This window comes from Symphodus melops, assembly GCF_947650265.1.
Source record: "Symphodus melops genome assembly, chromosome: 8".
Classification (NCBI taxonomy): domain Eukaryota; kingdom Metazoa; phylum Chordata; class Actinopteri; order Labriformes; family Labridae; genus Symphodus; species Symphodus melops.
The window spans coordinates 6843463-6868721 of NC_136698.1; the positions used below are offsets into that span (position 1 = coordinate 6843463).

The window sequence follows — 25259 nt, forward strand, 5'->3', positions numbered from 1 at the left end:
GAGGCTGTATTGTTATGAGATGATATGAGAGGTGGAATATAGCAAGACTGACGCCTTCTCTACTTTGTTTTATTAGGTTCTGTTGCAATTTTTACCTTACTTGGAACACAACTTTTTCATTAAGTGTCTATATTGCCGGGCTTTAAATCTTCACATTTCAGAATCTATTCCATTACAACTGAAAGATCTTAATGTCCTGATTTATACTGGCATAGGAAGTGCGGAGGGGCTTTGAATAACAAAGTGTGATCAGGATGAAACTCAGCCTGATTACAAAATTTAGGTGTATGACTAAAAAATCGGGTCTTAATCATCTTAAAATTGAACAATATACGCCCACCTCTTCAAGCCTGTGAGTCATCAATCAAAACAAAGAAAACTAAGCTTCTTTAAGAGTCTTCATAACAACCAGCAATGCACACAGCTCATCAGAGTTAAATAAGGTTCAAACCCTTCATGTATGAACATGCACAGAAAAAAATGGTATATATATATATATATATATATATATATATATATATATATATATATATATATTCTCTGGCAATAAGTTCCATACGAGTCATTTATAGATTTCTACAAGCCAAACACACCTTTTTTAATTTCTATATGCATTCTTTAATATTCTTGTATAAAATAAAGAATTGGAAAATGGAAAAAACATTTAGGATTTAACGTACAAAATAGCCCTCTAAAAACCTTTGAATTAGACAATGTTTCCTTTTTTAATGCCTATAACATTCATTTCTGACTCCCTTAAGGACAACCACAAAGGATTTCCAACTGAACATGATATCATTTTATTGACATCTGAAGTGGGGACTCCACATTTAATGGCTGAAGTGAAATGTCTCATCCCACCACAATCAGCATCATAATGACCTGCGTGATGGACTGTCAACATTGACTTTTTCCTCTCACACATCCCCAAAAAGTGCCTTAATGGCCATCAAAGTGTTGTAAATGCGTGGAACACCTGTTTGACTGTAGGGTGGGGGGGGGGGGACACTTTAAATTGGTTAATTAGCCATGCAGCATGCTGTACTGAAGGTCGGTGCAATCACAACCTTAAATGACATAATCACAGAGAGGATGAGGAGGTTAATGTGATTGTCTGTCGAGGGTCGTAATGGATGATGACTGTGACTTTCTCTTATACGGCTAAAAATGGTGGAGATGACCGGAAACATAAAATGACATGATAGAGAGAGGGCTCTGTGTGTGTGTGTGTGTGTGTGTGTGTGTGTGTTTGTTAGTGTGAGTGGGATGGACAGTCAGAGGGAGGAGGAGGAGGAGGGAAACTTAAAGGTGGACGGTATATAATAAAAAGAGATGTAGGCATTGTAAAAGGAAGACGACTGCAGTGAGTTGAATAGCAGAGGGAGTGTTAAAAACAGACAAGCAGAATACATAGAGCTGTGGTGCAGACAGAACGTCAGGTATCCAGCATGCGGGCTCTGGTGGTGTTGCCTCTGCTGTTGTGTGCAGTGTTGCAGGTGCAGCAGGTGAGAGCGGAGGTGAAGGCGGTGAAGCTGTGTGGGCGAGAGTTCCTGAGGGCCGTGGTGTATACCTGTGGAGGATCACGCTGGAGGAGATTCCTCACTGAGACAGACGTGGATGGTGAGACAATTTCCCTTTTTAAGAATCTCATTCTCATAGTTAGAGAGGAATCCCAAACTTCTTTCCTTGACCGTGTTTTATAAGGTCTTCTTCTCTTTCTCTTCTTTTATTCACGTTCCACCTCATTCACTGCAAACAGTGTCAATTGATTTTTGTTTTTCTGTGTAGATTGTGTCTGCCTTGACTCAACTCATAAATATTGAACCTAAACTACTGAAGACTTATATTTGATGTCTTGAAGGTGGAAGGGATCTTTTTATGCTAAATATGAGCATGGAAGAGAGATAAGCAGAGACATCATTTTTCAAATGTTCATGCTGGCTCCTGAATATTGACTTGAGCACACTTTTAAAAATGAGTAAACAAATGTTTAAAAAAATAATCCTCTAAAAATCTCTTGATAAGTTTTGGTCCTAGTGGCTTCCTCTTATTCCAAGCGTTCACAGCCCAGCAGTTTCTAAATCAGCTTGTTTCAGTCCATCATTTAATCTTATTAAGAAATGTTTTAGCCTGACATAAGTGGTATTTTACTGAGTAAGACTAAAGTTGTGGAAGTTGAAAGACACTAATACTGGAGGACCAATTCACTTTATGTTCCATCTAGACACCCACCCCTGGATGAAATATAATTTTGTAACTTTCTCGACTAAAGTTCTCTGTTAAAGAGAATCTAAACCTATTATTATTATTTTTGCACTTTTTCTTCTAAAACGTATGCTTTACTAATTATGCTTTTATTATTTCCTAGTGCTGACTTTTGTGAGGTAATTTCCATATTAAACAGCTTTATACTTATGTCTCTTTTGTCTTTCGAGGGACGGTGCACTCAATCAAACTTCTGTTGTACTTCTTTCATGTCTACTCATGTCTTTGTAGGTTCTCAGTCATGTACTATTGTTCATTAAGCTGCTTCAGTGCAGTGGGTCTTTTGTTTATCAGCTGTCCTCTAGCAGAGGCATTAGAGTCTCTCACTTTACCTTATTATGTGAGAGGCTCCCACATGTCCTGATTAAAAGCTGCAGCAGTCTGTCCCCGGCCCGCCTCCCTCCCTCTGTCCGTCACACACAAACAAACTAAGTTAGCTGATAAGTCGTGCTGATTACAAAGAGTAAAGTGACACTGAAGAAGACAAATGACACTGAGATGATCTGTAAAGTCATTTAGAGTTTCCTTATTTAATGGACCTTGTATAGATGTCAATCAAGTCAGACTGATTTGAAAACAAATGATCATCAGTTATTCTGTTGGAAACAAAGGCACCTTTTTTGTTTTGTAGTTCCAGGTCTGCCTACAGGGGATCACAGCAGTCTGGAGGACCTGAGCAGCAGTAGTTCAGGCTCCCAGCTGACCAGACGAGACATGAATAACATCCTGACCACCGTGTGCTGCCAGGTGGGCTGCAGGAAGAGCGACCTCACCTTCCTCTGCTGAGGCCCAGCACTCTCTCACTTCTCTGTCATCATCATCCAAGTGACCAAACTGACTCTGAATCTGAATCCAAAAACTGATGTAAAAAAAACCCAACCTATTTAATTACTGTAGTGGATGTACAATAATCCTGGCTGCTATTTTTGTATTTGCTTTTGACTTTTTGTGAGTTATAACTTTTGTCGATGTAAATGTAAGCGCTGAGCATCTGTGAACATGTTTCTGAAACTTAGTTGGAAGATTTACATGTGCAACCTAAAGAAAGCATCAAATGATGATATAAATGGGGATTATGAAGTGAAGCTAAACAGCACTCTGGGAAGACGTCCATGTAGGAAGTTTGATCCAAAGGCAACTGGACTGGTTAAAGATCTCATCTAAGCTCTCTCTGACATCGAGCACCGTCCATCGGACAGTTCAGAGATGAAGAAGCCTTTCGGCGGAGAAACATCTGCAAGATCTTCAACCAGTCCAGTTACCTTTGGATCAAGCTTTGAACTCAGGGATGATATTCAAGCAGATGAAGAGAAAACAGACGTCTTCGCCTCAGTGTATGTCCTGTTTGTAGTAAGTCTCCACAAAGGTGCAGACTTGTAAAACTTCCATCTCTGCTTTGATATATTTGTAGGACATGGAGCTGACATTTTTTCGTTTCGTTTTTCAGCAAATAAATATTCTTGCACAATGCTAACATTTTGGGAGGTGTGAGATTTCTTAATAGCTGGAAATATAAACCTAACCTTTATTACTTCACTACAATACAAAATATAGACCAGGAATAGTAGAATGAATGTATGAAAAAATAGATAAATGAAAGATCATATAGAAAACTGCAGACACGGGCATCCAGTTATAACTTTTATTGGTTTTCGAAAGAAGCAAACTAGGTTTCTCAGTTCATCTTAGCTTTGTTATGTACTGTACAAACTGCTTGCACAATGTGTTTGAGGTTAACGGTACAGAACCAAAAAGCATTCTGGCTTATAGCACACAAAGACACACTCCCTGCTCTCTTCTCAACAATGATACAGGAAACTGACATTCAGCACAACACGTCATTTCAGTACTATCTATCATCATTAGATGCCCCACCGTTTACTGCATGCTCTGCATGCAATAATGAATTACTGCAGGACAAATTCACTACAGAGATGAAGATCTGGAAAGTACTAGTTCTGATCCATTTTTAGAATAGCTGCAAAGAATCATCAGACTGAGAATGAGTTTGGAACTATAACATGACTGTCGAATAGAGAGACACATTATCTGTGATGTAGTGGTCATTTAAAACAGATGCATGATGGGAATGTTGGGCCTCTGAAGATAATGCTGTAGTGACTGTTGCACTGATAGCTTAAAGGTTCACAACAAAGGTAACAGCTACTTCTCAGACATGTCGATCCCTCAAGGTTGACAGAATGAAGGACAAACATGGCTGAGAATTATTTTGTATCAAACTAATGTGCGAGCTAAATGGCACCAATCATCATCGCTATCTGACCTGATCTGTGATTGGCCGAAAAGCCACGTTTAAAAGTAAGTCTGATCAAGAGTACTTTGACATTAAATAGAAGTATTGTCATGTTGCTCATAAACCTGTTGTTCTAAATTCAGCCTAAGGTTTTCTTGAACTACTCTGGAGGACCATGATTGGTTGCATTTAGCTGAATAATTGACATACAGTACAGTACAGAGATCACACACACTTCTTGTTCTTCATGTTGAGTGTCAGAGCGTTCAGGAAGTTCAACATCATCAGCACAGTGTTTTTACACATTAAACAATATAATATTTTTTCACTTTTATCTGTTTTAAAAATATTCAGCTTATTCTCCTTAACAGAGGACTGACTGTCTGGGGTACACACACATAAAATACAAAAAGAAAGAAGCATTTGGTCAACTTAACTTTGCTCCACAACCTCATTACACTCATGTCATCTCACAGAGACCATTACGATTATGCAAAATAAAGCCATGGATTCAAGCACTGGTTGGGTGATCGGGGGTGTTATGATATAGTCAGGGGGTTTAGGTACCACTGAGGTGAGGAAGGGGAACGGGTAAGAAAATAGGTCAGATAGGTCAGGCTTGCGGTCCAAATTAATTACCGACTTAATATGTAGGTGTGGGAACTGAGAGAGCTGGATTAATACAACTGTCTTTTCTTCCTGTTTTATCACAATAAAGTTTAGACATATACATATATATATATATATATATATATATATATATATATATATATATATATATATAAACAATTCACCAAACATCTTGTTCTAGCAGTGGTACCATGCTCGGAGAAAACTGTTTGCTCCTGTCGTCTTTGTTTTGACCTTTAGTGAAAGAAAAGATCAACAATTTGGGGAAAATGGACTGACTCACTTTCTGTCTAAGAATCAGAAGACAGATGCCACTTTAATGCCCGTCTGGAGTCCTCAGAAAGTTAGCTACGCTTAAAGAGTGACCACTGGGGGGCCCTGTTCAAGGTAAACAATACCGACTCTGTGAGGCTGAACCCAGGTGCAGCTAAGTGCTAACCAAATGCTAACCATCGCGCTGTGGCAATGCTAACAAGCTGATGTTTAGCAGCTGTAGTGTTGACTATGTTCAACATTGTAGCATGTTAGCATGCTGACATTTGTGAACTAGCTCAGTATACAAAGCTCACTCAGGCTTATGGAAATAGTTTTTCATATTTGATTGGCAGATATTTGGTCCTTGGCCAAATACTGGACACATAAAAACAAATAATAAGATATCCACATAGTCGTTACAATCCTGATGGCTAACATCAACATGTGGATCAATTTTAATGTCAATCTAAGTTTGGACCAAAGAGTAGGACGAATTGATCCACGCTGCGAAGCTGAGAGCCAAACTGCCAGCATCAATAAAGATCACTATCAAGTTTGTTTATCCTCTGTTGACTAGATCTGAACATTTCCACAGTTTTATTGATTGGATAAACATTATGTTGGTTTAACCTTAACACAGAGCCACACTAGCTGTTTTCAGTCTTTATGCTAAGTTAAATGTCACCTAGCTTCAGCCTCATGCTGAGCAGACCGATATAAGAGTGACATTGATCGTCTGTAAATCTGAAGAAAAAAAAAAGAGAAAAAGCCCATTTCCTCAAATGTCAAACTAACACTTTAAAGTGGAACCTTGCCTCGTGGTTGAACTAACTCTACGTTAACACTGCTTTCACAAAGCATAACACAGCATCCAGGAAGATATTCATCTTTTTCTTTAAATTACCCCTCCCCACCCATATATAGCTCAGATCTTCTGTTGCACTTGAGTTAAAAAATTATATCTGAAATCAATTCAAAAAGTATACCTCATACTGTACACAGGTTACCCAACTACACAGATAACAAAAAAGAGAGAATTCAAATATTTATACCTTTAAGGGTTCTGAGTCGTCTGATACCATTCAAATTCTATTCGTATACAGAATCACATATTTTATACAACAAATCATCAATAAATAAAAATAGAATGCTGTCATTTACTCTGGAGGCTATCACTGCTGTCCTGGGAACAACAGAAAGGCTATCTGACAATACGAGGAAAACACCAAACGCCCTTTAAGATATATATTATTGATTTTAAATGACACTTTGTACACTTGTTTTGTTCTGACGGGAAAACTCTTTTTTCTTATTTTGCAACCAGTACATTGATTGATCATTGCAGCTGCCTAACTAGCTAAGAACCTCCTCACGTCTGCGTAACCCAAAATAACAAAAAATTACAGTTAGATTGACTGATCAGTGCATTTCTATTAAAAACGATGAGATCCAAAGTCATGTGACCCTGTAGTACCAGTAGGTGATGCATGAGAATCTAGTTCTAGTTCTGCAATGTAGATATTCGCGCCTTTTCTTCTCCTGATTGCTAACGAGCAAAGACCGTTGACTTTGCTGTTTGTGACGACGTGTCTGAATGCATCAGTTAATGCATAAACACGCTGGCTCAGGCCTTGAGCTCAGACTCAAGACAGAAAGATGATTCATACAGCTGTATTAACTGCTAATGAAGGTTGAAAACTTACTGTGTCTTTTCCTTCGCCTAACTTTAGATGCATCACATGTTGGGTTGTGTGTCTGACCATTAAGATCTTATTCAATGGTATTTTTTTTGTCACAGCCAAATCCGTCTGGATAACAAACAGCACGTCAATCCAGAGTTCAAATCTGTCCCAAACATCGTAAATCCACGTCTTTGGTCAGGCAGCTGCAGTGAAACTTTTAAAAAAACACACCACCACACATTGACCAGAGGAGGATGGAGACAGAGGCACAGACTTTAGAGGGAGGAGGAACCCGGGTGTCTGACTGACTGCAGCAATACGGATGTTATGAATACAAATACGATAATTACGTGACCTAAAACAGCTCCACGATGCTATATGCAAGTTATACAATACTGCTGGGTAGGCTGCGGACCTGTCGGCCGTGTGGGTTCAGAGAGGGGCAATGGAAAGTCTGTCTGGTGTTGGTTTGTCTCTGTCCTCGGGGTCAACCTCAGTCCATTGCCATTGATTTGTTCAACAGTGCGCTTCTCAATAGCAACAGTTAGTTGTCTGCAAGGTACTTTCCTGAAAAATAAAACGTTTCAAAAGTTTATGGATACTTGTAGATGATGTGCTTCATTTTTTTTGATTTTCAATCTCTCGTCTCTCAATCACTCGTCACAGTCATAATTGAATAAAGGGTGTACTTACCTGCGGCAAACCTCTTCTTGACGAGGGAGAAGCGGTATCCTGGTCCTGCCAGTTCAATGTCACAGCCTGACAACGTGCTGCCCTCGCTGGTGAACTGTACGGCCAGTGGAGCAGGTTTACTGGGGCCTTCTGTTAGCTGAAAACGTGCTAACAACGATCCCACACCTGAGAGAAGAGAGCGAATTCAGAAAGACTTCTGTCAGCATTTCGACCGATTTATTCCCAAAGTTTTGAAGTGACAGGCAGAGGGAAAGACTCAAGTGAAGACAGCTTTGGGAAACTACTTTGAGAAGAAATCAGATGTTGCCATCACTCTTTAAAATGTAGACTCTTTGGAGATGCAAAGGTTGTGATCACCCGAGGCTCATTTTCTTCAGAGAACATTAATCAGAGACAAGACAACATTTAAAAAAACAATAACACTAAACGGCTCATGTTGGAGCCCGGGTAGTATTGTCAGTCTGAAAGAAAATAATTGAATGTGGTTTACTTCTCCTGGAGACTTGAAGGCTTTCTGTGTTGTCAAAAAATGAAACAGGTAAACCATTTAAATGACATCAGACTATGAAGTCAGATGCAGTAAACTTTGGGCTTCAGAAGAAAAAAACGATGTGGTAAAATATTTCCTTTAGAAGAGATCATTGAAGATAGAAATAGAGAAGAGAGAGGCTCTGCAAACAAACAAGCATTAATATAATTTTTTTAAGTAATTGTAACACCATTTGTGAACACAAGGAGGAGCTGTTTATCTAGGGAACCCCCGACAACCACCAAAAGCCCCAGCCTGTACTCAGTTTCTTGTGCAGATTCGAGGTCAGGTTTTGAAATAGTCCTGAGCTGAGTGCCATACTCAACAGCAGCTTGAGAAAGATCACAACAATGTGTTGGCATTAAAACTACTTCTATTTAACCATCCTCTGTTTTCTGATGATTACCGGTAAATGTTTTCTGTGGTTATGTTTTTTTTTTTTTACAACTGGATAGCCAGTGCTTAGTCCATGGCTTTGGATAGTTCTTGTATTTTTGAGCACACGTAGCCAAAGATCCCACTCTGAAACAATCTGAGTGACCAATAACACTGTATGTTCATCACACCTCCATGCATACCTCCATTTTCAGATTTCTTTGAGATGTCTGGAATCTTCCAAAGGATTCTGTGCTGCTCTGCATTCCTGTCAGCATGACAAGAGGACGTAAAACATGTTAATCAAGCTTCTGCAGAAAAGATGACAGGATGACTTTCAAGGTAAAAAAAAAAAAAGTGGGCACTGAACACAAGTGTGAGATTTCTCAAGACAAACATTTTATTACAACAATAATAAAATGGCATGGAGCCTTCATGTATGGAGCCTTCATGTACAGCCTCCTCATCTGCTCATTGAAAATGTGGAACGAACAAGACTTTGGGGTTTAGTGACGCATGAAAGAGGAATATAAACGATTAAAGGCTTCTTGTTTATTATTTATCTCGTGTTTTATTGTATCTCATTCTTTAAATTGCATTGTACTGTCTCCTTTGTGTTTCTCAGTTTACTGCTTAATTATTGAGTTTTTCTGTCGTGCATTTGTTGTTGAGTTTGGATCTGATTTTGGACGTTAAAATTTAGCTTTGACGAGGAATGTTTTGCTTCTGTTTACACGCTGCATGCTCATCTCTTTCTAAAGTAAAATGTATATAAATATTGCAATGAACATTAAATACACATATATAAATGACAGTTGTGTACATAGTACAATCTGCCTGTTTTTTGAAATGGTACAAACAACATAGCAGTTCAGAGCGTACCATGCAGCTGGAGGTAAGACTGCCTGTAGTTTGGAAACCCCTCCATCGACAGGGACCAGGAACTGGACGTTGTTCAGTGCCATCGGCGTCGTCATAGCCTCTCCATTGTATTTGTAGTCTATTCTCAGGTCGGTGCTGGTGGGCTCACATCTCCAGCTCACGGCTAGATTCAGCGGAATCGACTGGAGTCCATCCGCTGAAACCTGCACACAGAGGGAGAATATACACGCACACATAGCTTATAATGATACTTAAAGGAATTACAGAACGATATCACCTTGTTCATTCAAGCACTTCTACAAGTGCAGAAGTAACAGTTGGTCATTTGACAAGCTTCAGTGGCTGCTAAGACATCAAGCTTACCTGGTACTTGAGCATGTCCACGTTGTAGTATGTTGCCTGCGGCTTCTGCTCAGACACCTTCTTTAGATGTGATATCAGGTTTGGCATGTTCACCCAGAAGTCTTTAGAATCGGCCTTGGCTGTAGTGGTGGTGTCGCTGGAAGAGGAAAAGGTACAGAGAAGCACGATCAGAAACAACATTTAATATTACTGGTGACTTCTATAAGGAGTAGTTGAGTCTTTCATTGAGTGTGAGACTGCAGTTCCTGTCTCAGATTTAAGGATATGCTTGACCATGAAAACAAACTTATTTTGGCCCGAATAACTTCTCAACATTTAATTGCATGAGCTCAGATTCACAGACTTTTTTCCTTTTTTAATACAACAACTAACCACAAGAGGTCTCCCTTGCATCGATCACAACGACTTGAGGTAATTATAATCCATAACACTTAAAGGAACACATTCACTGAATGATACTGAATAACAGCTAAAATGATTCAGCTGTAAACTTTTTGTGGCATTAACTGGGGATTTTTGGTGAAATGCGTAAGTACAAAAATAAGTCATCATTGCTCCCAAGTGTTTTTGTTAAAAAAAAAAAAATCAAACCTTGATATATGTGTAGAAAGCTTAGCGCTGTTAAACGAGGGTTTGACCACAAACTCTGTTGACCTCACAATGACTCAATAGGCAATTTGCATTCATGTTGTTAAGCCCTGTTTCCAGCTAGCTCAAATAAGATGATGTCATTCAAATTTAGTCATCCTTATTGGTCACCCCCTCATAAAAAAACAACTCTGGTTGAATCATCAAAATCTTTTGAGACATCTTTATATGTCTCCTCTTTCTCTGCCATGACTGTGTATATCTGACTGAGTCTCCTCATGTAAATATACATAATGAATAGGAAACAAGCACTTCATTACGTCTGTGTTAACGACTATTTCCACTCTCTTTTGATCACGAGAGACTCTTCAGACTAATACATCACATGCTGTGAGAAACAAAAGATTACTACTAATGGAGGGAAAGTAGGTACATTTGATTTGGTTTTAATGAAGTTATTTTAATTACGATGATTTTTTCAAGCAGCACAATAAAGAACGTAGACTTATTCAACACATGGGACGAGGACAAAGTAAGAGTTATTTGGGATTATTTATGTTCGCTTGCTAATGGATTTTGATTGATTTTGTGGATCTTTTGGAAGTTTGAGGTGGTGACTTCACAGAGTGTCATTACCAGCAGAGGAGCTGGGGGTTAGGCAGCACATGCTCCAGTCGGCTGTAGTTGGTTATGCTGAAGGTTAGCGTGGCAGGGGACGGGTTATTGGCAAAGTGCCGCGTGATTCCCGCTGGAAACGATAAAACCATCTCACCTATGATCTTCACAACACACCTGAGAGGAAGAGGAAGACAGAGAGAGTGTAAGAGGGGGGTACAGAGACAGACATTCTTCATTACAGCTTGAGCACATGAGCCTTCATGCATTCAATTACCTGATATGCTACGAGCTAATACTAGCACAAAACCTCAAGCTGTCTCATAGCAGAGTCAATTCAACAGCTAACTGAGGTTAATATTGAAGCTGCACTGCAGATTACTCTAAATAATATAAATGAATACGTGTCTCAAGTCAGCAACACACAAGAACAAATGAACATTTAGGAATAGGTGTGAAAAGTGTCTCACGATTCTGGATTCATGGTTTAAAGTCTCTTTCTGAATCAGGACTTCAGGATCTACTCCAGTCATCTGTGAGACTGGCTGAATTTTTTGCTGCTACTTGGCATTCTTCTGTGTTCAAGAGCAGGGAGTGACTGATTAGCCACCCAGAAAAAAAAAAAAAAAAACTATTTATGAATCTATTTAAAATTTCACAAGACAGGAATCTCATTTTTTTTTTACATAAATCCCCAGCTCTACTATTTGTATTAGGGGCTGCAGCCGAAGAGGATTTTTAATACTACTAACTGAAGAAGTAAAACAATCATTTCCTCATTGACAAAAGTGCTACTTCTAGCAGCTTTTGGTGATTGATATACCAAGGACATATAGTTTATGACAGATTATCCTCCAATGTCAATCAACCTGATGACAAAGAAGACATTAACTGATGTCTGTGAATTCAAACAGCTGCAGGTTATGTTTGTGCTGAAAGAGTCATACACTGCTCATCGTGCTGTTTCAGTGTATTTTGAAAGCTTACTTGCTGGGGTCAGCTCCTTTAAAGAAGGCGTTGACCGTCTCTGTGAACGCAGCAGCGACAGGGAGCGTGTCCTGAGCCCCCATGGTGAGAGGACTGGGCCCTCTGGAGCAGCCTGGACGGATCAGACAGGCATACACACACAAACACACATTAAAACAGCCTGAATATTGAATGACACACAATCATCAAAGTCCATGACTAACTGAGATTAAGTATTACTTTTAACTATCCTCTTTGGTTGTTTTATTTAAAGTCAGGATTTCAGATTAATTTAAAGCAGCTTCAGTACAATAATTAACACAAAACAGTCCAAAAACTGAATAAAAATAAGTTCTTCTTCAAACTCCCAAACCAGGACACTACACTCTTCCTAAACAAAAGTGTGTGGATGAAATGAGAAAAAACACATGGTGTGCAAACTATTGTAAAGAACAGAAACTTTACAATGGTTTGAAATGAGAACAAATATTTGTGTTAGTAAGGCGGCATGAAAACTGCACGTTACGTGTGGAGAAGGACACCCATTTCTCTCTGCTCTTGACTGTGAAACTCAAAATCCATCTCCTTCAAAGGAACACATTTCTACCTAACATGCTACACACTAACAATGTATGTCCATTGAGTATGCACTGAGTTGGAAAGGAAAGGAAAGACAAAGACAGATGCAGACAGAGAAAGAGAGAAAGAGAGAGAGAGAGAGAGAGAGAGAGAGAGAGAGAGAGATGTGCATGCTTGTTGCTGCTGAAGCTGAATCATTCTGACAAGATCAAAGATCGGACAGTCCAAAGATCAAAACCAAGACCCAAACGGCCAAGAGTGACGGCAGAGAGATTAGCAAAGTACACGAAGAATGATGATTCTTCAGGGAGTGAATGAAAGGCAGTCAGCGCCTTAGAAATGAGAATGAACAATGTGAGGAAGATGACAAAACTGCTTAGCTGACAGTACTGAAAGGGGCGGAGCCAGGAGTTAGCATGGCGTGAGATAGGAATGATGCAGGGGTGCTATGGAGTAAGAGAAGGAAAGGGGGGGGAGAAGGAAGGAAAGAAGGGGCAGGGCAAGGGTGGGGCGAAGCTTGCACATATAGGCCTCAAGAAGAGTGTGTGTGCGAGACGCTACCCTGGTGCAGAGCAAACTTACCTTCAAAGGTTAAATAAAACTTCCCTCTGTCAAACCATACAAGGGATGGCTGGTCATTCTCTGTGTGGGGTTCGAGGGATTGAGGAGGGAGGGGATCAGGAGGGGAGGGGGCGAGGAGGAGGAGAGAGGACGAAGAGGTTTGAGAGGGAGGGACGTGGGTGAGGAGGGGTGAGAGGGGGAGGGGAGAGAAGGACAGTAGCGTGAGTCTCACATGGCAGGTCTATCACTTCACAGTGAGGTGGAACGTGTAGGTGGAGGTCTGGGGACAAATGAGGACATGAGAACCACGGCAAGCCGAGACAGAACGACAAAGGGGCGTGAGAGGATGATTCTTTTTGAGGGGTGCTTGCGTGCGTGAGGAAGTGCAGGGGTGAGGTGGAGCGAGGGCCAGATGTTTGCTTCTGGGTGTTGGCAGTGATTCAACTCAATATGACAGATGTGTATTACAGAAAAGCGAGTTAAGGCTGTAGAGTTTGAGGACAGACTAGCAGGAGAGCAGTCATGTCACTGTGTTTATCTTCTTATGCTTTTATTTCGGTGTCTCGATATGCTTGCATTCTCCTAAAGGCCTCCTTTTTCTTCTAATGAAACAGATGGCCACAGCCTGTCATACATAACAACACCCTGCAGGGTGCAGCCGTGGGACTGAGACCAGAGAGCAGGGAGATGGAGGTGCACACAAAGATGCTCTGTCTCATTTTCTGTGGCTAGACTTGAAGGTAGCAGACACTAAAATGGGGCATTCTGACAGTTCCAGTCAGCTTCAGCACAAGTTGGTGAAATTCACTTTTTTTTTTTTTATAAGAAAAACACCTGGCTAACAAAACAATGCACGTACAGTATGTCCTGAAGTACTCACTGGGTGTGAGCAATGCTTTCAGTTATTGGGTCAAAATCAGAGGAGGACCCGGAAGAGTTCACAGAGTTACTTTCAGAGTTCAAGATTCAAGATTTGAATTATCATTATATATACCGTATATATATTAAAAAAAAGGAAAAAAGAGGAGTGATTTAGCATCTCGGGAATATGTCATTTGGGAAGGTAAAACTTTTGTCAGGTTTTCAGGGAGAACATTTCTGCTTGTAAACTGAAAAGGTCATCGTATCTCAGGATATCACAGGCTGCTCTTCGTACTACTCTACGCTCTCAAACGTCGGCTGAAGGGCAGCCTCATTGTCCACTGCATTGAGACCACGAGTTCAAAGAGGAAACCATTCTGGGAACGTTTTGGTCCTGGACTTCAGAGGAAGTGCAGCCCCTGAATTAAGGTGCATCAGAAGTTTGTAAAGAAAGTAAGAGTGACTGTGTCCGTCTCCATACAGCACCGTCTCTATTTCAAGTGACAAACTGCTGATTCATGTATCTGTGCTCTGTGGTTCAGTTCAGACATTCTTGTGTGTGAACGGGGTTGACTTGTTGTTATGATGGGAGGTCCCAGCAGTGATAAAGTATGGGTGTGTTGCTTTGTGTGATGAAGAGCAGCTCAGTGCTCCATAAAGAGAACAAAGGGGCAGGTGTTCCCTCGGGGGAGGGCGGGGTTTAGAGGTGTACGGCTGGAGAGTGTGTGAGTGACAGGTGTGAAAGGTGGGCATCAGGGGTTGAGTGTGGGAGTAGAGCGAGGCTGGTTGAACTTGAGGTTGTGTTGAAACACTCCAGCAGTCTGAGCAGACAGCTTGAATACCAAACAGCTGCCGCATGTCTAATTCAGCTTAATTCTCATGCCAGACTTCAAACGAGTCTGTAAGCAGCAGCTCTAATCTGACAATATGTGTGTGTGTGTTTGAGTGTGTGTGAGAGAGCGACAGAGACGGACAATATGGATGTCAAGGGCCACAGATGAGGAGCTCTTCAGGCGGACTCATTGAACACACTGCACGTAAATACACTCTTGTGGTGCAGACTAAGAGTAAAGGTTTGTGGGAGACACTGCACAGCACTCACACATATATTATGTGTGTCACCAAGAGTAGAAACAGGAGGTTGCCATGGTGACATGGCTGGAAAGCCACTGGTACACAGTCATCAAACAGAGAGAAAGGTCCCACAAGTAGGGAAATGGAAAAAAAATGGCAAATGAAAGTCAAACTTTTTTTGTTACATCTATTATGAAAACGCTGCAGCTTTCTGAGTGACCACAGCTTTCTTTTCCTTTTTGGCAGATTTTTCTGTTTTTGACAGAGGGAATGAGAGAGTGACATGTGCAAATAGTAGAGAGAGAGAGAGAGAGAGAGAGAGAGAGAGAGAGAGAGAGAGAGAGAGAGAGAGAGAGAGAGAGAGAGAGAGAGAGAGAGAGAGAGAGAGAGAGAGAGAGAGAGAGAGAGAGAGAGAGAGAGAGAGAGGCTATCGTATCTATTAAACAGCTGGGAAATGTGTAGGCAGGTATGAGTTGGCAAGAGCAAAATGAAAAATGACGATTTCACTGAAAAATGCTGCCACGTTTCAAAAGAAAGTGAAATGATCCTGTGGTACTGTCCCTACTTCTGTGAGTAAAACCTAAAAGTAACCTAATCACAAGTAGGTATTAGGAAAATGACACAGAGAGGACCTTAAAAAAAATCTCATAAATCTGAGATTAATCTGAAAAGATGGAAACCTAAAAACAGTGTCTCACTGTCCGAATACCTCCATGTTTTGACTGACAACACTTGAGAAAGCACACAAACACATAGCGATGGCCTTTACCCTTCTATGTCAAGTGCATTATGGGTAAAGAGCATCAAACAGATGGGAAACCATCACAAAAACATTCCCACCAAACTCGCCACCCCTCCTCTCTCTCCAAGGGGATCGTTACTCTACCTGCAAATGAATCAAAGTGTCTCCCAAAGGTGGGCAGTTTGTCTACATAAGCATCGTCTTCTGACAAAGGCAAAGAAAAAAAGAAAAAGAGGACAAAAAAAAAAAAAAAACAGACAGTAAAGCAAAACACACAAATCAAATCAAGCAGGTCGAAATGATAAAAACAGTCATGCACTCAAAAGTTTAACTGAAAAAGGAAACAATAAACTTCAACACAATCAAGTGTTAAATGAACAGGAAGTAGAAAAGGTGCAAAACATTATTACAGTTTAGTCTGTCTGCTTATGATCCCAAACTACAACAGATTAAATCCTTTGATGGAAGAATCTGAATCTATTGGGAGGATTTTTCCTTAACGCTCTTCTGTTGAAACAACTCCAAGCAAAGATGAGATTCTGGGTTTTTTTTATGTAACTATTTCTGCCTCTCATATGACTCAGTCATGTTTTCAGTCTACTGAGAGTTGTTATGATCCACTCACAGCTGTGCACTGCCAGCTTCTTTTCTGCACTGACTCTAAAGTTAGAATAAGGAGTGTAAACTGCTGTGACATTATTTTTATTAAAAGGAGAATGTTTGCTCTTCAAAAACTCAAATTAACACTGCGCCTCACAATCTCACTTCCCACTCACGACACGGTGATGTGTTTGAGGGTGTAATTAGGAGTGCTTCTGCGTGTGCCTGCCTGAATCAGACAATATTTATGAAATGTTTGTTGCATCAAAATGACCCTCTGAAGCAGTTTTTTTTCTTTCCCTTTTTCAAATAAAATGATAACTACTAACTAACTACTGCAGCACACTTCCAATCTGTCCTAAGATAGAGTAAGCTAACATGCAAAGGGTTCATATAATGCATGATTTGACACTGAATTACTGATGTTCATCATTTAGTGAACCATCATGGCCAGGATACTGTCACCTTTACTGAGAAAACAAACAAAAAAGGACAATTCAAAATAAATAAACAAATAAAAAAACCGGAATGACTCTTTCCACACAGACTCGGAGTAAAAAGAAGGAGAGGGCCGGTGCATAAAATCAACAATAAACTTTTAATATCACACATAAATAGATAAATTCCTCAATCGTCCCAACCCGTCAGACGACCGGCTGCACAGCTCAGTGACTGTTGAGGGAGCACACACCTGACACGGACACGGAGAGCTCTTTACCGACGGTCGGGGTGGTGGCGGCACTCATGGAGTTGGTGGAGGAGATGGAGGAGGTGCTCTCAGCTCGCGCCAACGGAGCGATGGGCGGGGGGCTGGCAGAGTGAACTGGAGGGCTGAATGGACGATTCTTGAAAGGTAGAAAGACAGTCGAGGAGAGGCAAATGAAACATCTTGATCAAAAGTTTCCATTCAGTTCTCCCAGGTATTATTTCAACAGAGCACGAGGCAGCCGCGACACAGGTTCATCTTTGAACTAGCATCATAATAAGAAGTGAACATTTTATAGAATACAAGACTTACTGCATCTCCTACAGTGGGTTTCCCTGGAGGCAGTTTCGGTCGTGAAGGTGGGCGAGGTGGAGGAGGAGGGGGAGTTTGGTTGACTGAGGAGGGAGTGGCAGGTCGCACAGGGGAAGATGAACCTGTGTGGAAGAAACATGCAGCATTAGAATATCGTTATATAAAATCTTCTGTTCAGTCTGAATATGACCTAGATAGTGGTGATGGCTACAGCAGGAATACAAATAGATGCAGGATGAACAGAGCCAGTGTGAAGACGTTGGCAAGCATTGCTAACACCTGGAAGAGCACCTGAGTGCATACTGGCAATATGCTACGTTCCATTTCCAGAGCTCAGATCTCGGCGCTGGGAGTGACGTCACACCCGAGTTGACCGTGTTCCTGTTGGAAAGGCAGTATGGACACCTCTAAGAGTACCTTTACTTTCTTAGCTAATACCAGACGATAACAACAGACTATGTGATGGTTTGTGCACGGGAATAAAATGACACCATGTCCACAGATAGAACTTGCACGACACTCTTGATGTGATTGATTTAAATCACACGAAAACAGGAACAAGCGGCTGAAAAACATTATTATTACAGCTTTAACGTTACAGTGGTAACTACTAGACAGATATAGTTCCATTCAAGTGTGATAATCAATAAGTATCATCTGAATGATTTCCAACAGTCCAACTTACTTTTTCATCACTGAGTGTTTTTTTTTTTCTGAGCATCTTTTTTTAAACGTTTGCCATGAGGACAGAGCATTGAAACTCTTTCAGCTTTTTAGAAAGATGCAGATGACATCATGAACACTCTCTGTGGACACCGGGCCTAATGCTGCCTTTTGTTAAACCACGTTCCAGTCAGATCTACTCACCGCTATTCGTGCCGCCAGCTCCAGCTGTGGGACCTGGTGACGAAACCACCGCCCGGTAAGTTGGGGGAGGAGGTGGTGGAGGTGTACTCCGGCTATCCTGGTTAGCATCAACAGGTGAGGTGAGACTTTCACCTCCGCCCTCTTTGGATTGCGTGGTGTCTGCGTTCTTGGCCTGCTCTTCCTGAGGCTGGGCAAGTGGTGTCGGGAGGGGGCGCGTTGCAGGTTCCTCAGCAGGAGGTGTCCCTGCTGGAGGAGTCACTGCTGGGGGCGTCACTGCTGGGGGCGTTCTTGCTTTGGGAGCTGGGGCTGGTGGGACGCTGGAAGGGGACTCAAGAGAAGGAGGAGAGGAGACGGGAGACGAGACGAGATCCTTTGGTGGTGCAGGAGGAGGAGAAGTGGCAAATGTGGGTGGATTTCTCTCCTCAGGTGTCGGAGGACCTGAGCGGATGGGAGGTGCAACAGGCTCCTCTCTTGGAGGTGGGGAGATTGGTAGTGGGGGAAGCGGTTCTTCTTTTGGAGGAGGGGAGGTAGGAAGAGGTGGTGCAGGGTCATCTGGAGGAGGTGGTGACGTAGGTAAAGGTGGGGCAGGAGATTCAGGTGGAGGCGGGGAGGCCGGCAGCGGTGGTGCTGGTTCCTCTGGTATCGGCGGCTGAGCAGCAGATATTTCACTGAAACAGACCCACGAGTCAGCCGTGTCTTCGCCACTAGAGGGAGCCTGTTCAGGCCCAAAGATGTTGTCCAGGTCAGCTATTGAAGGCTTCCTGGCAGAACTTTGTGTTGACACTTCTGTAACATAGACAACTGACCAATCAGAGGCAGAATATCTTTACAAAGACAAAACAGAACAGAGAAAGTTAGATCCAGAATTTAGTGAAAAAGAGGAAGCTGCAAAAATCCAATGTTAAAGGGATAATGTGACAGATCAGAAGGCAGAAAAGATTAGAATATGTCTTACCAGCGTCATCTGCAGAGGTTGGGCTCGTGGACGGTGGGGAGGTTGGGACATTCTTAGGTGGAAGAGGAGGTGGAGCTGCAATACAATACCACAATTAATGGTGTAATAATTATTGATTGTTAGGTTAAAGTTATGGTTAATGCTGTTGAGAACATATGATGGGCTGCATACAAGGGTGAAAAAATGATGAGCCAATAAGAAACAATAACCAAAAAAAAAAAAGAAAAAAAAAAAAGAAGGTAGTTATCCAAGCTGTCAATCACAACCACATCGACGTGAGGAGAGGCGATCATCCCGCAAATCATCATTTATGCAGCACCATGACACCACCATGCACATGTGTAGGAAGGAAGCAGCAAAGGAGGAGGGGTCGGTGCATTATGGGAGATGGAGACTCATACTTAACTCTCCCATAATATAAACCACATCCAACACTTAATCACTAGGATGTGAGGTGGCTGATGAGACATGAAACAGGTTACAGGCGGCTGCTTTAAGCATACTTTGATTGAGTCAGTTTGCAGGACTGTTTGTTAGTTGGATGATGAGGGGGTTCATGATGAGGTGGGCTGATGGGTCTGTGCAGTCATTCGAGGGACAAGGGAGGAGGGCGCGCAGCACAAAATGCAGGGAGGACCAAAACTTACTTCCTGCGGGGAAGGATCTTGACAAAGAGGATTCTTGCTCTGACAGAGGAGCCCCCCACGCATCCGACTCAGACACAACCACTAAGTTACAGGAGGGGACAAAACAAGCCGAGTCAGAGGCGCTGAAACCAAAACACCGAAGGATTACCGATTCTTTGGGGCTCAAAGAAAGAAAACAGGTGAAAGAGGGGAAACAACACAGGTGCCTACGTCAATAAAATCGTTCATTCGTGAAAACAGATAGCCGGCCTCTGTGGCAGACTGCAGTGTTTTTTTTTTTGGTTTTTTTTATTGTAATGCGAGAATACCCTTTTCCCTGCCAACAAAATTTGAGTTCAGCTTTAATGATAGAGGACAACATGCAGCTGAAAATGCAGACGTTTGAAGCAGTGCCGACAATCCTGGTTTCTGATAGAGCTGAAGCTATTTAAAACTATGATGTCAATTCTTTTATTTTGACCATCAAGCGAAAAACAAAGAATGAACAAACCAAAGAGAAACTGAGCTCTATAAGCCGATCATCTATAAATCTGCCCAGATCCATTGGTGACAATGTTCATCAAATATCTTTAATAGTATTTAACCGTTGCTTTACAATTTAACCATATGATGACAGGAGTAAACAGTAGCTAGACATTCATTATTATCAGCTCTTACAGCCGATATGCGTGTGACATGTTTAATAATAACAGAGTAAAACTGAATTTCCCCTCGTGGGATTAATGAAGTACAAATTATTTGTATTACTTATTATTTTTATTATCTTAATTAATGTAGCTGCATAGAAGCTAGCTCAACACTTAAATACCTGCTTATACGACACTTATGAAACGTCATGTGGCAACATGAGAAGTTTGCACCAAGTTTGCCATCTAACTGTCTGTTTTACTTCTGCTGGTTATAAAAGCCAAAATGTTGCAGGAGAGCAGTATTGATGCTTTTCCCTCGTTGGAAATGTGATGTATATTTTAGGTATCAAAGACAACATTATGCAGTTCTGTTTTTATCTAAAAGTAATTTGATCAATAGTACACAGTCATGTGTCTTCTGGTGCATAGCAACAAGAGTACGGTTCAGCAGTCTTGTATCATTGATAGATGAGAAGGTTGTAATAGTCAGTCTTATGCTGCTGTTTGTTCTTTATCCAACCACTTTTATCGATGACAGATAGTAAATAAAAATATCAACACTTACAGCGATTCATCTCAAAAGCACCAAAAGCTACCTCCTTCTGAATTAAAATAAATAGAACCAATATCTGGTAAAAGCAGCTTCAGCATACTCTAATCATTTTTACCTTCATATGGAGGACTAAGAAATGAATTGCATTCACCATGATGACAACCTGAATACACACCTCTGGTCCCTGCCATGTGCAGATGACACCACAATGAGTAAGAAAGTCAAATGTGTCTGTGTCAGAATCAGCTTGGACTGCTTTATCTGAGTGAAGGACTCTATAAAGGGGATTTGTGTCAAGTTGACGTTAGTTATGCCTGACATAGAAAATGCATAACATCTATGAGCTCCTCCACAGCGTGTAGCTCTAAATCCTGCTGGACTGACTGAGAGCGGGTGGCAGAAGAATCTGCGTATCACCAAGCTGCGCTGTGTACATGATGAGAACCTCCCAGTGCTAATATCAACTTTGACATTTGCAAAGACAAAGAAAGTGACTCCATCACTGCTCAGAGAGCCTGAGAGGGGAAGAAATGATGTCAGAGAAAAAAGGTGAGAGAGGGGGAGAGAAAAGAGAGAGGGAATCTGTTGTGACTGACAACAAGGTTTGAGTTAAAAGCCCTAAAGATGTAGAGTGTGGAGTGACCATTTTTCATTGTGTTGCTAAAAGTAAAAAAATAAATAAAGTGACAGTGGTTAACACCTGTGAGCACAAGTGCATGGAAAAATCAATGCAGACACACCGAGTTACAAAGAGACAGAGAGAAGGAGGCCTACCTTCAGTTTTTGGCTCTCCAAAGGCTGTGTCCAGAGGAGGCCCGAATAAGGCTGTGGTGTCTTCAGGGACTGGGGCTGCTGGTTGACTGCTGTAACAGACAATGGATGATGAAAGAAGAATCTGTATAACAATGCTGCTAGATTGTCATGTAAGGAAACCGCGACACATGGATGGATCGAGATACCAACAGTAACAGCAGGTCAAACATGCTTACACTCTGCACATCAACATATGGCCGTTCTATGATTGAGCATGTGACTGAATCAGTTGTTTATGTTTTTTTGGGGGGGAAAATGTATGACTTGTTTTAGCCTTTATTTTACTTTGAAGCACGTTTTCTTCTGTTTGAGTTGAAATGTTGGGCTCTGAAATGAAATCTGCCACACAGTTTGTGGTTGAAAGTAATAACAGTTTTACCAGAATTCAGGAGTACATTTTAAGGTGTTATTATAATGAATGCATCAGCAGAGTACATAACTAAAGCCTTCCCCTCTATTTGCTAGAACACTCTGACTCAAGGTGTGGAAAACAGAGAAAAGGCTCCTTTCAGAGACTGTTTAGGGAATGTAAAGTATGAACAACATGATCCAAGAAGGATAAGGGTTAGGCTGTGACACGTACAGTATCACACACACACACACACACGTACATCTTTAACAATGTTATGAATGGCAGTGGATGGCTAACCATCTGATTCGTACCTGGGGGGTTGTGGTGCTGGAGCTGGTGTTGGGGTCGGGGCCACAGTGGGTAAAGTTGGGACGACACGCCTCGGTCTTGCAATTTCCTCACCTGGAACCGCAATGAAATCTGTGAAACCTCATGAAGCTTTTGAATCAGATTCTGAAAATCATCATTAAGAGTGAACCTGGCCTACTGTGAAACAGGACAGATACTTACTGGATGTGTTCCTTTTTAAACCCTGGAAGATGGAAAAAAAGAAAGAAAGAGGAAAAATAAAAATCCTGAGATTAAAAAACTTCAGCATAAAGCTGCAAATAAAATCAACATCCCACGCAGACATCTCCATGTTCTGTAACTGAAGACGGGCCCAACATTTAAAGTGTCAATGCAGCAGAGAAAGGTTTTTAAGGATGTCTTCATGTTGTTTGAATTAAATAAAGCGATTAAGACGGGAGTACACCCGAGCTTCAGCTTCATGTTGACTTAATCTGACAGGAGCAGAGGAACAAACCGACCATCAACAGGACAGGTCATACTGGCACACAATGTGCTGCAGTAAAGGTTGTCCCTTTTTTTAGACATCAAGCAGAAGAAGCATGGGTGGAAATGAGCGAGGACATGAGGGGAAAAAGTTGCTTAAAGGGTCACTGACTGCACCAAGTGTTCCTGGATTGCGTTCAGTCGTCCTCCAATCAGACCACTAGGCCATCCCAAAAGGGGAATAATTCACTTAGCACTTGAAGATACATTTCTTATAATACATTCTGAATTAATTATGTAACTGTACACTGTGCATTTCATTGCAGCACTAATGAAGGTTTTCGCTGTTTTAATATTTACTTGTACATTTTCCTACTTCATAGAAGTCCTGGGGATTTGTTTCTTTGTTGGGATTAGCTGTACCCCAGAGCTCAGCTATTCTCCCTGAGGGTTGGAGAGGGGAGGAGAAAATAAACACTGGTCACTGAGATTTTGCTGTAAATGATTTGATGCTTTACTTTGCTTCTTATATTATACAATGTGTTATACATAAACATTCATTATTCTATACGATATCATGTTAAAGGGTTACACTGCTGGTTACATAACTCACTGTTTTTAATCATAAGATGTCACTTTAGATCATAAATTGGGACTTCACTTTCCTGAAGAGCCTGTTTTAAACTGTCCCATATTGTTCACCGTGTGTACCTTATATTTCATTTGATGTGTCTCATATATTTTTATTGAAATGCACATTAATATTTATCTATTTGCTTTTTTTTTGTTTTTGTGGTGCTGCAACAACAATAATAGAATTTCCCCTTTCAGGATCAATACAGGATGATGTTATCCTATCTTCTCTTTATAATGGATTTCATTGAAAACTGCACATTTATTGACATGACACTCGGATCTCTAACAACAGCACCCCCTGTCCATCAATAAAGCAGGGAAACTAGCTTCAAAAAGGGAAACAGAAGCTTAATACTTAATGCCGTGAACATTGTGTTAGTACGTCACAACATGTCAACATGGTGAGCTGCTGCAGTCAGCAGAAGGACAAACTGGAAAAGCTTTCACATCATGCGTTTGAAGTCTTAAGAGTCGACCCCCGTGAACCAGAGACGGTGTGAGTGCGATGATGTTAGAGGGTGAGAGCGTTAAAAGAGAGATGAGAGAGTTTGCAGAAGAATGTTTCCTCCGTGAACACCTGATTGTGGCGAGTGAGAGGGACACGAGGAGCCGTGAAAGGCTGAGGGCAGATACAGAGGGTAGAAGGAGGAGGAGACAGTAGCAGATGAGAGGACGAGACGATGGGGGAGTGACTGAAGTAAGACATCAAAGGGTCCGGCTGTCAAAAGTGCAAATTTTCTCCCACTACAGAGACCAAGCATGCAGCTATTCAAGATGGAAAACAAGTATAAACACACACTTGTGATCCTTAGAATCTGTGAAAAATACAGATATATAATCATTTATATATTTAACATGAAAATCAAAACAAATTAGCCAAGAGTTTTGACCCATCACCTCAGCCACTAAACCCACCGACCTACTTTCTATCTGATTCGATGAACTCTGAGGAAAAGGTGACGAGCAAAAGGGTACAAGAAGCACGTGACGTTTTTTAAGCCTGACCCCAGGGTGACGGGAGAAAAGGACACTTACCGGGCTACGTCTCTGTGACCAGCAAAAAGGAAGAGAGAAGAGATACCTGGTCAGAGAGTGACAAATCAGTAAAGCAGACATCATTTGCATCAAGGGGAGAAGATTGTTTTGCCCTCGCTGGTTCGATTTGTAAAGGAGGATGAAAACATGTCCGTCTATCTCCAAAATAAAAGGAGCCTCTGCAGCGTCTGTGAGGTCGAAGGCTTCGAGAGCAGAAATGCAAATAGCTTATAAAGACAGTGGGATTTTGTACCAAAATCTGTGTCTTGCATTCATGATGAAGAACAACATTTAAACAATTAAATGCTGAACAAGAATGACAATATGAGCGTGAACCTCTGAATGAAGCTGCTGAAGAATGTCTCTATCCCTGTACTTGCTTCTTGCCTAATTTTGCATGTTAACTGCCTTTTGCACTAATACACCAAGACAAATTCCTTGTATATATGATTGTATAAACGATTCT

General features: G+C 41.3%; 2 protein-coding genes across 10 annotated transcripts in view; one reads left to right on the plus strand and one right to left on the minus strand.

Moving 5' to 3' along the window:
- The first annotated feature begins 1407 nt into the window (after positions 1–1407).
- Positions 1408–3883, plus strand: insl5a (insulin-like 5a). Its single transcript, XM_079350677.1, has 2 exons — positions 1408–1620; positions 2897–3883. Exons 1-2 carry the CDS (start codon positions 1449–1451, stop codon positions 3049–3051), a joined length of 327 nt encoding a protein of 108 aa, XP_079206803.1. The 5' UTR covers positions 1408–1448; the 3' UTR covers positions 3052–3883.
- A 2103-nt stretch (positions 3884–5986) lies between these two features.
- sgip1a (SH3GL interacting endocytic adaptor 1a) overlaps positions 5987–25259 on the minus strand; it is a 65919-nt gene continuing 46646 nt past the window's right edge. For 5 of the 9 annotated variants that reach the window (XM_079350849.1, XM_079350848.1, XM_079350854.1 and 2 more), the window contains 17 exons: positions 24794–24805; positions 22859–22880; positions 22660–22750; positions 21958–22046; positions 20002–20082; positions 19355–19429; positions 18400–19185; positions 17533–17654; positions 17206–17359; positions 13259–13318; positions 12119–12230; positions 11153–11308; positions 9929–10064; positions 9566–9768; positions 8887–8951; positions 7780–7944; positions 5987–7653 (listed from right to left, as the gene is read on the minus strand). In XM_079350849.1, coding sequence (XP_079206975.1) covers positions 7631–7653; positions 7780–7944; positions 8887–8951; positions 9566–9768; positions 9929–10064; positions 11153–11308; positions 12119–12230; positions 13259–13318; positions 17206–17359; positions 17533–17654; positions 18400–19185; positions 19355–19429; positions 20002–20082; positions 21958–22046; positions 22660–22750; positions 22859–22880; positions 24794–24805 — 2352 coding nt within the window. In that variant the 3' untranslated portion in view covers positions 5987–7630. The remainder of the gene's footprint in view (positions 7654–7779; positions 7945–8886; positions 8952–9565; positions 9769–9928; positions 10065–11152; positions 11309–12118; positions 12231–13258; positions 13319–17205; positions 17360–17532; positions 17655–18399; positions 19186–19354; positions 19430–20001; positions 20083–21957; positions 22047–22659; positions 22751–22858; positions 22881–24793; positions 24806–25259) is intronic. The other 4 variants (XM_079350850.1, XM_079350851.1, XM_079350855.1 and 1 more) reach the window with 4 other exon arrangements.

Coding starts and splice junctions, on each gene's coding strand:
- insl5a (XM_079350677.1), top strand. CDS start 1,449: ATGCGGGCTCTGGTGGTGTTGCCTCTGCTGTTGTGTGCAGTGTTGCAG. Junction 1,621..2,896: donor CACTGAGACAGACGTGGATG/GTGAGACAATTT, acceptor TTTGTTTTGTAG/TTCCAGGTCTGCCTACAGGG.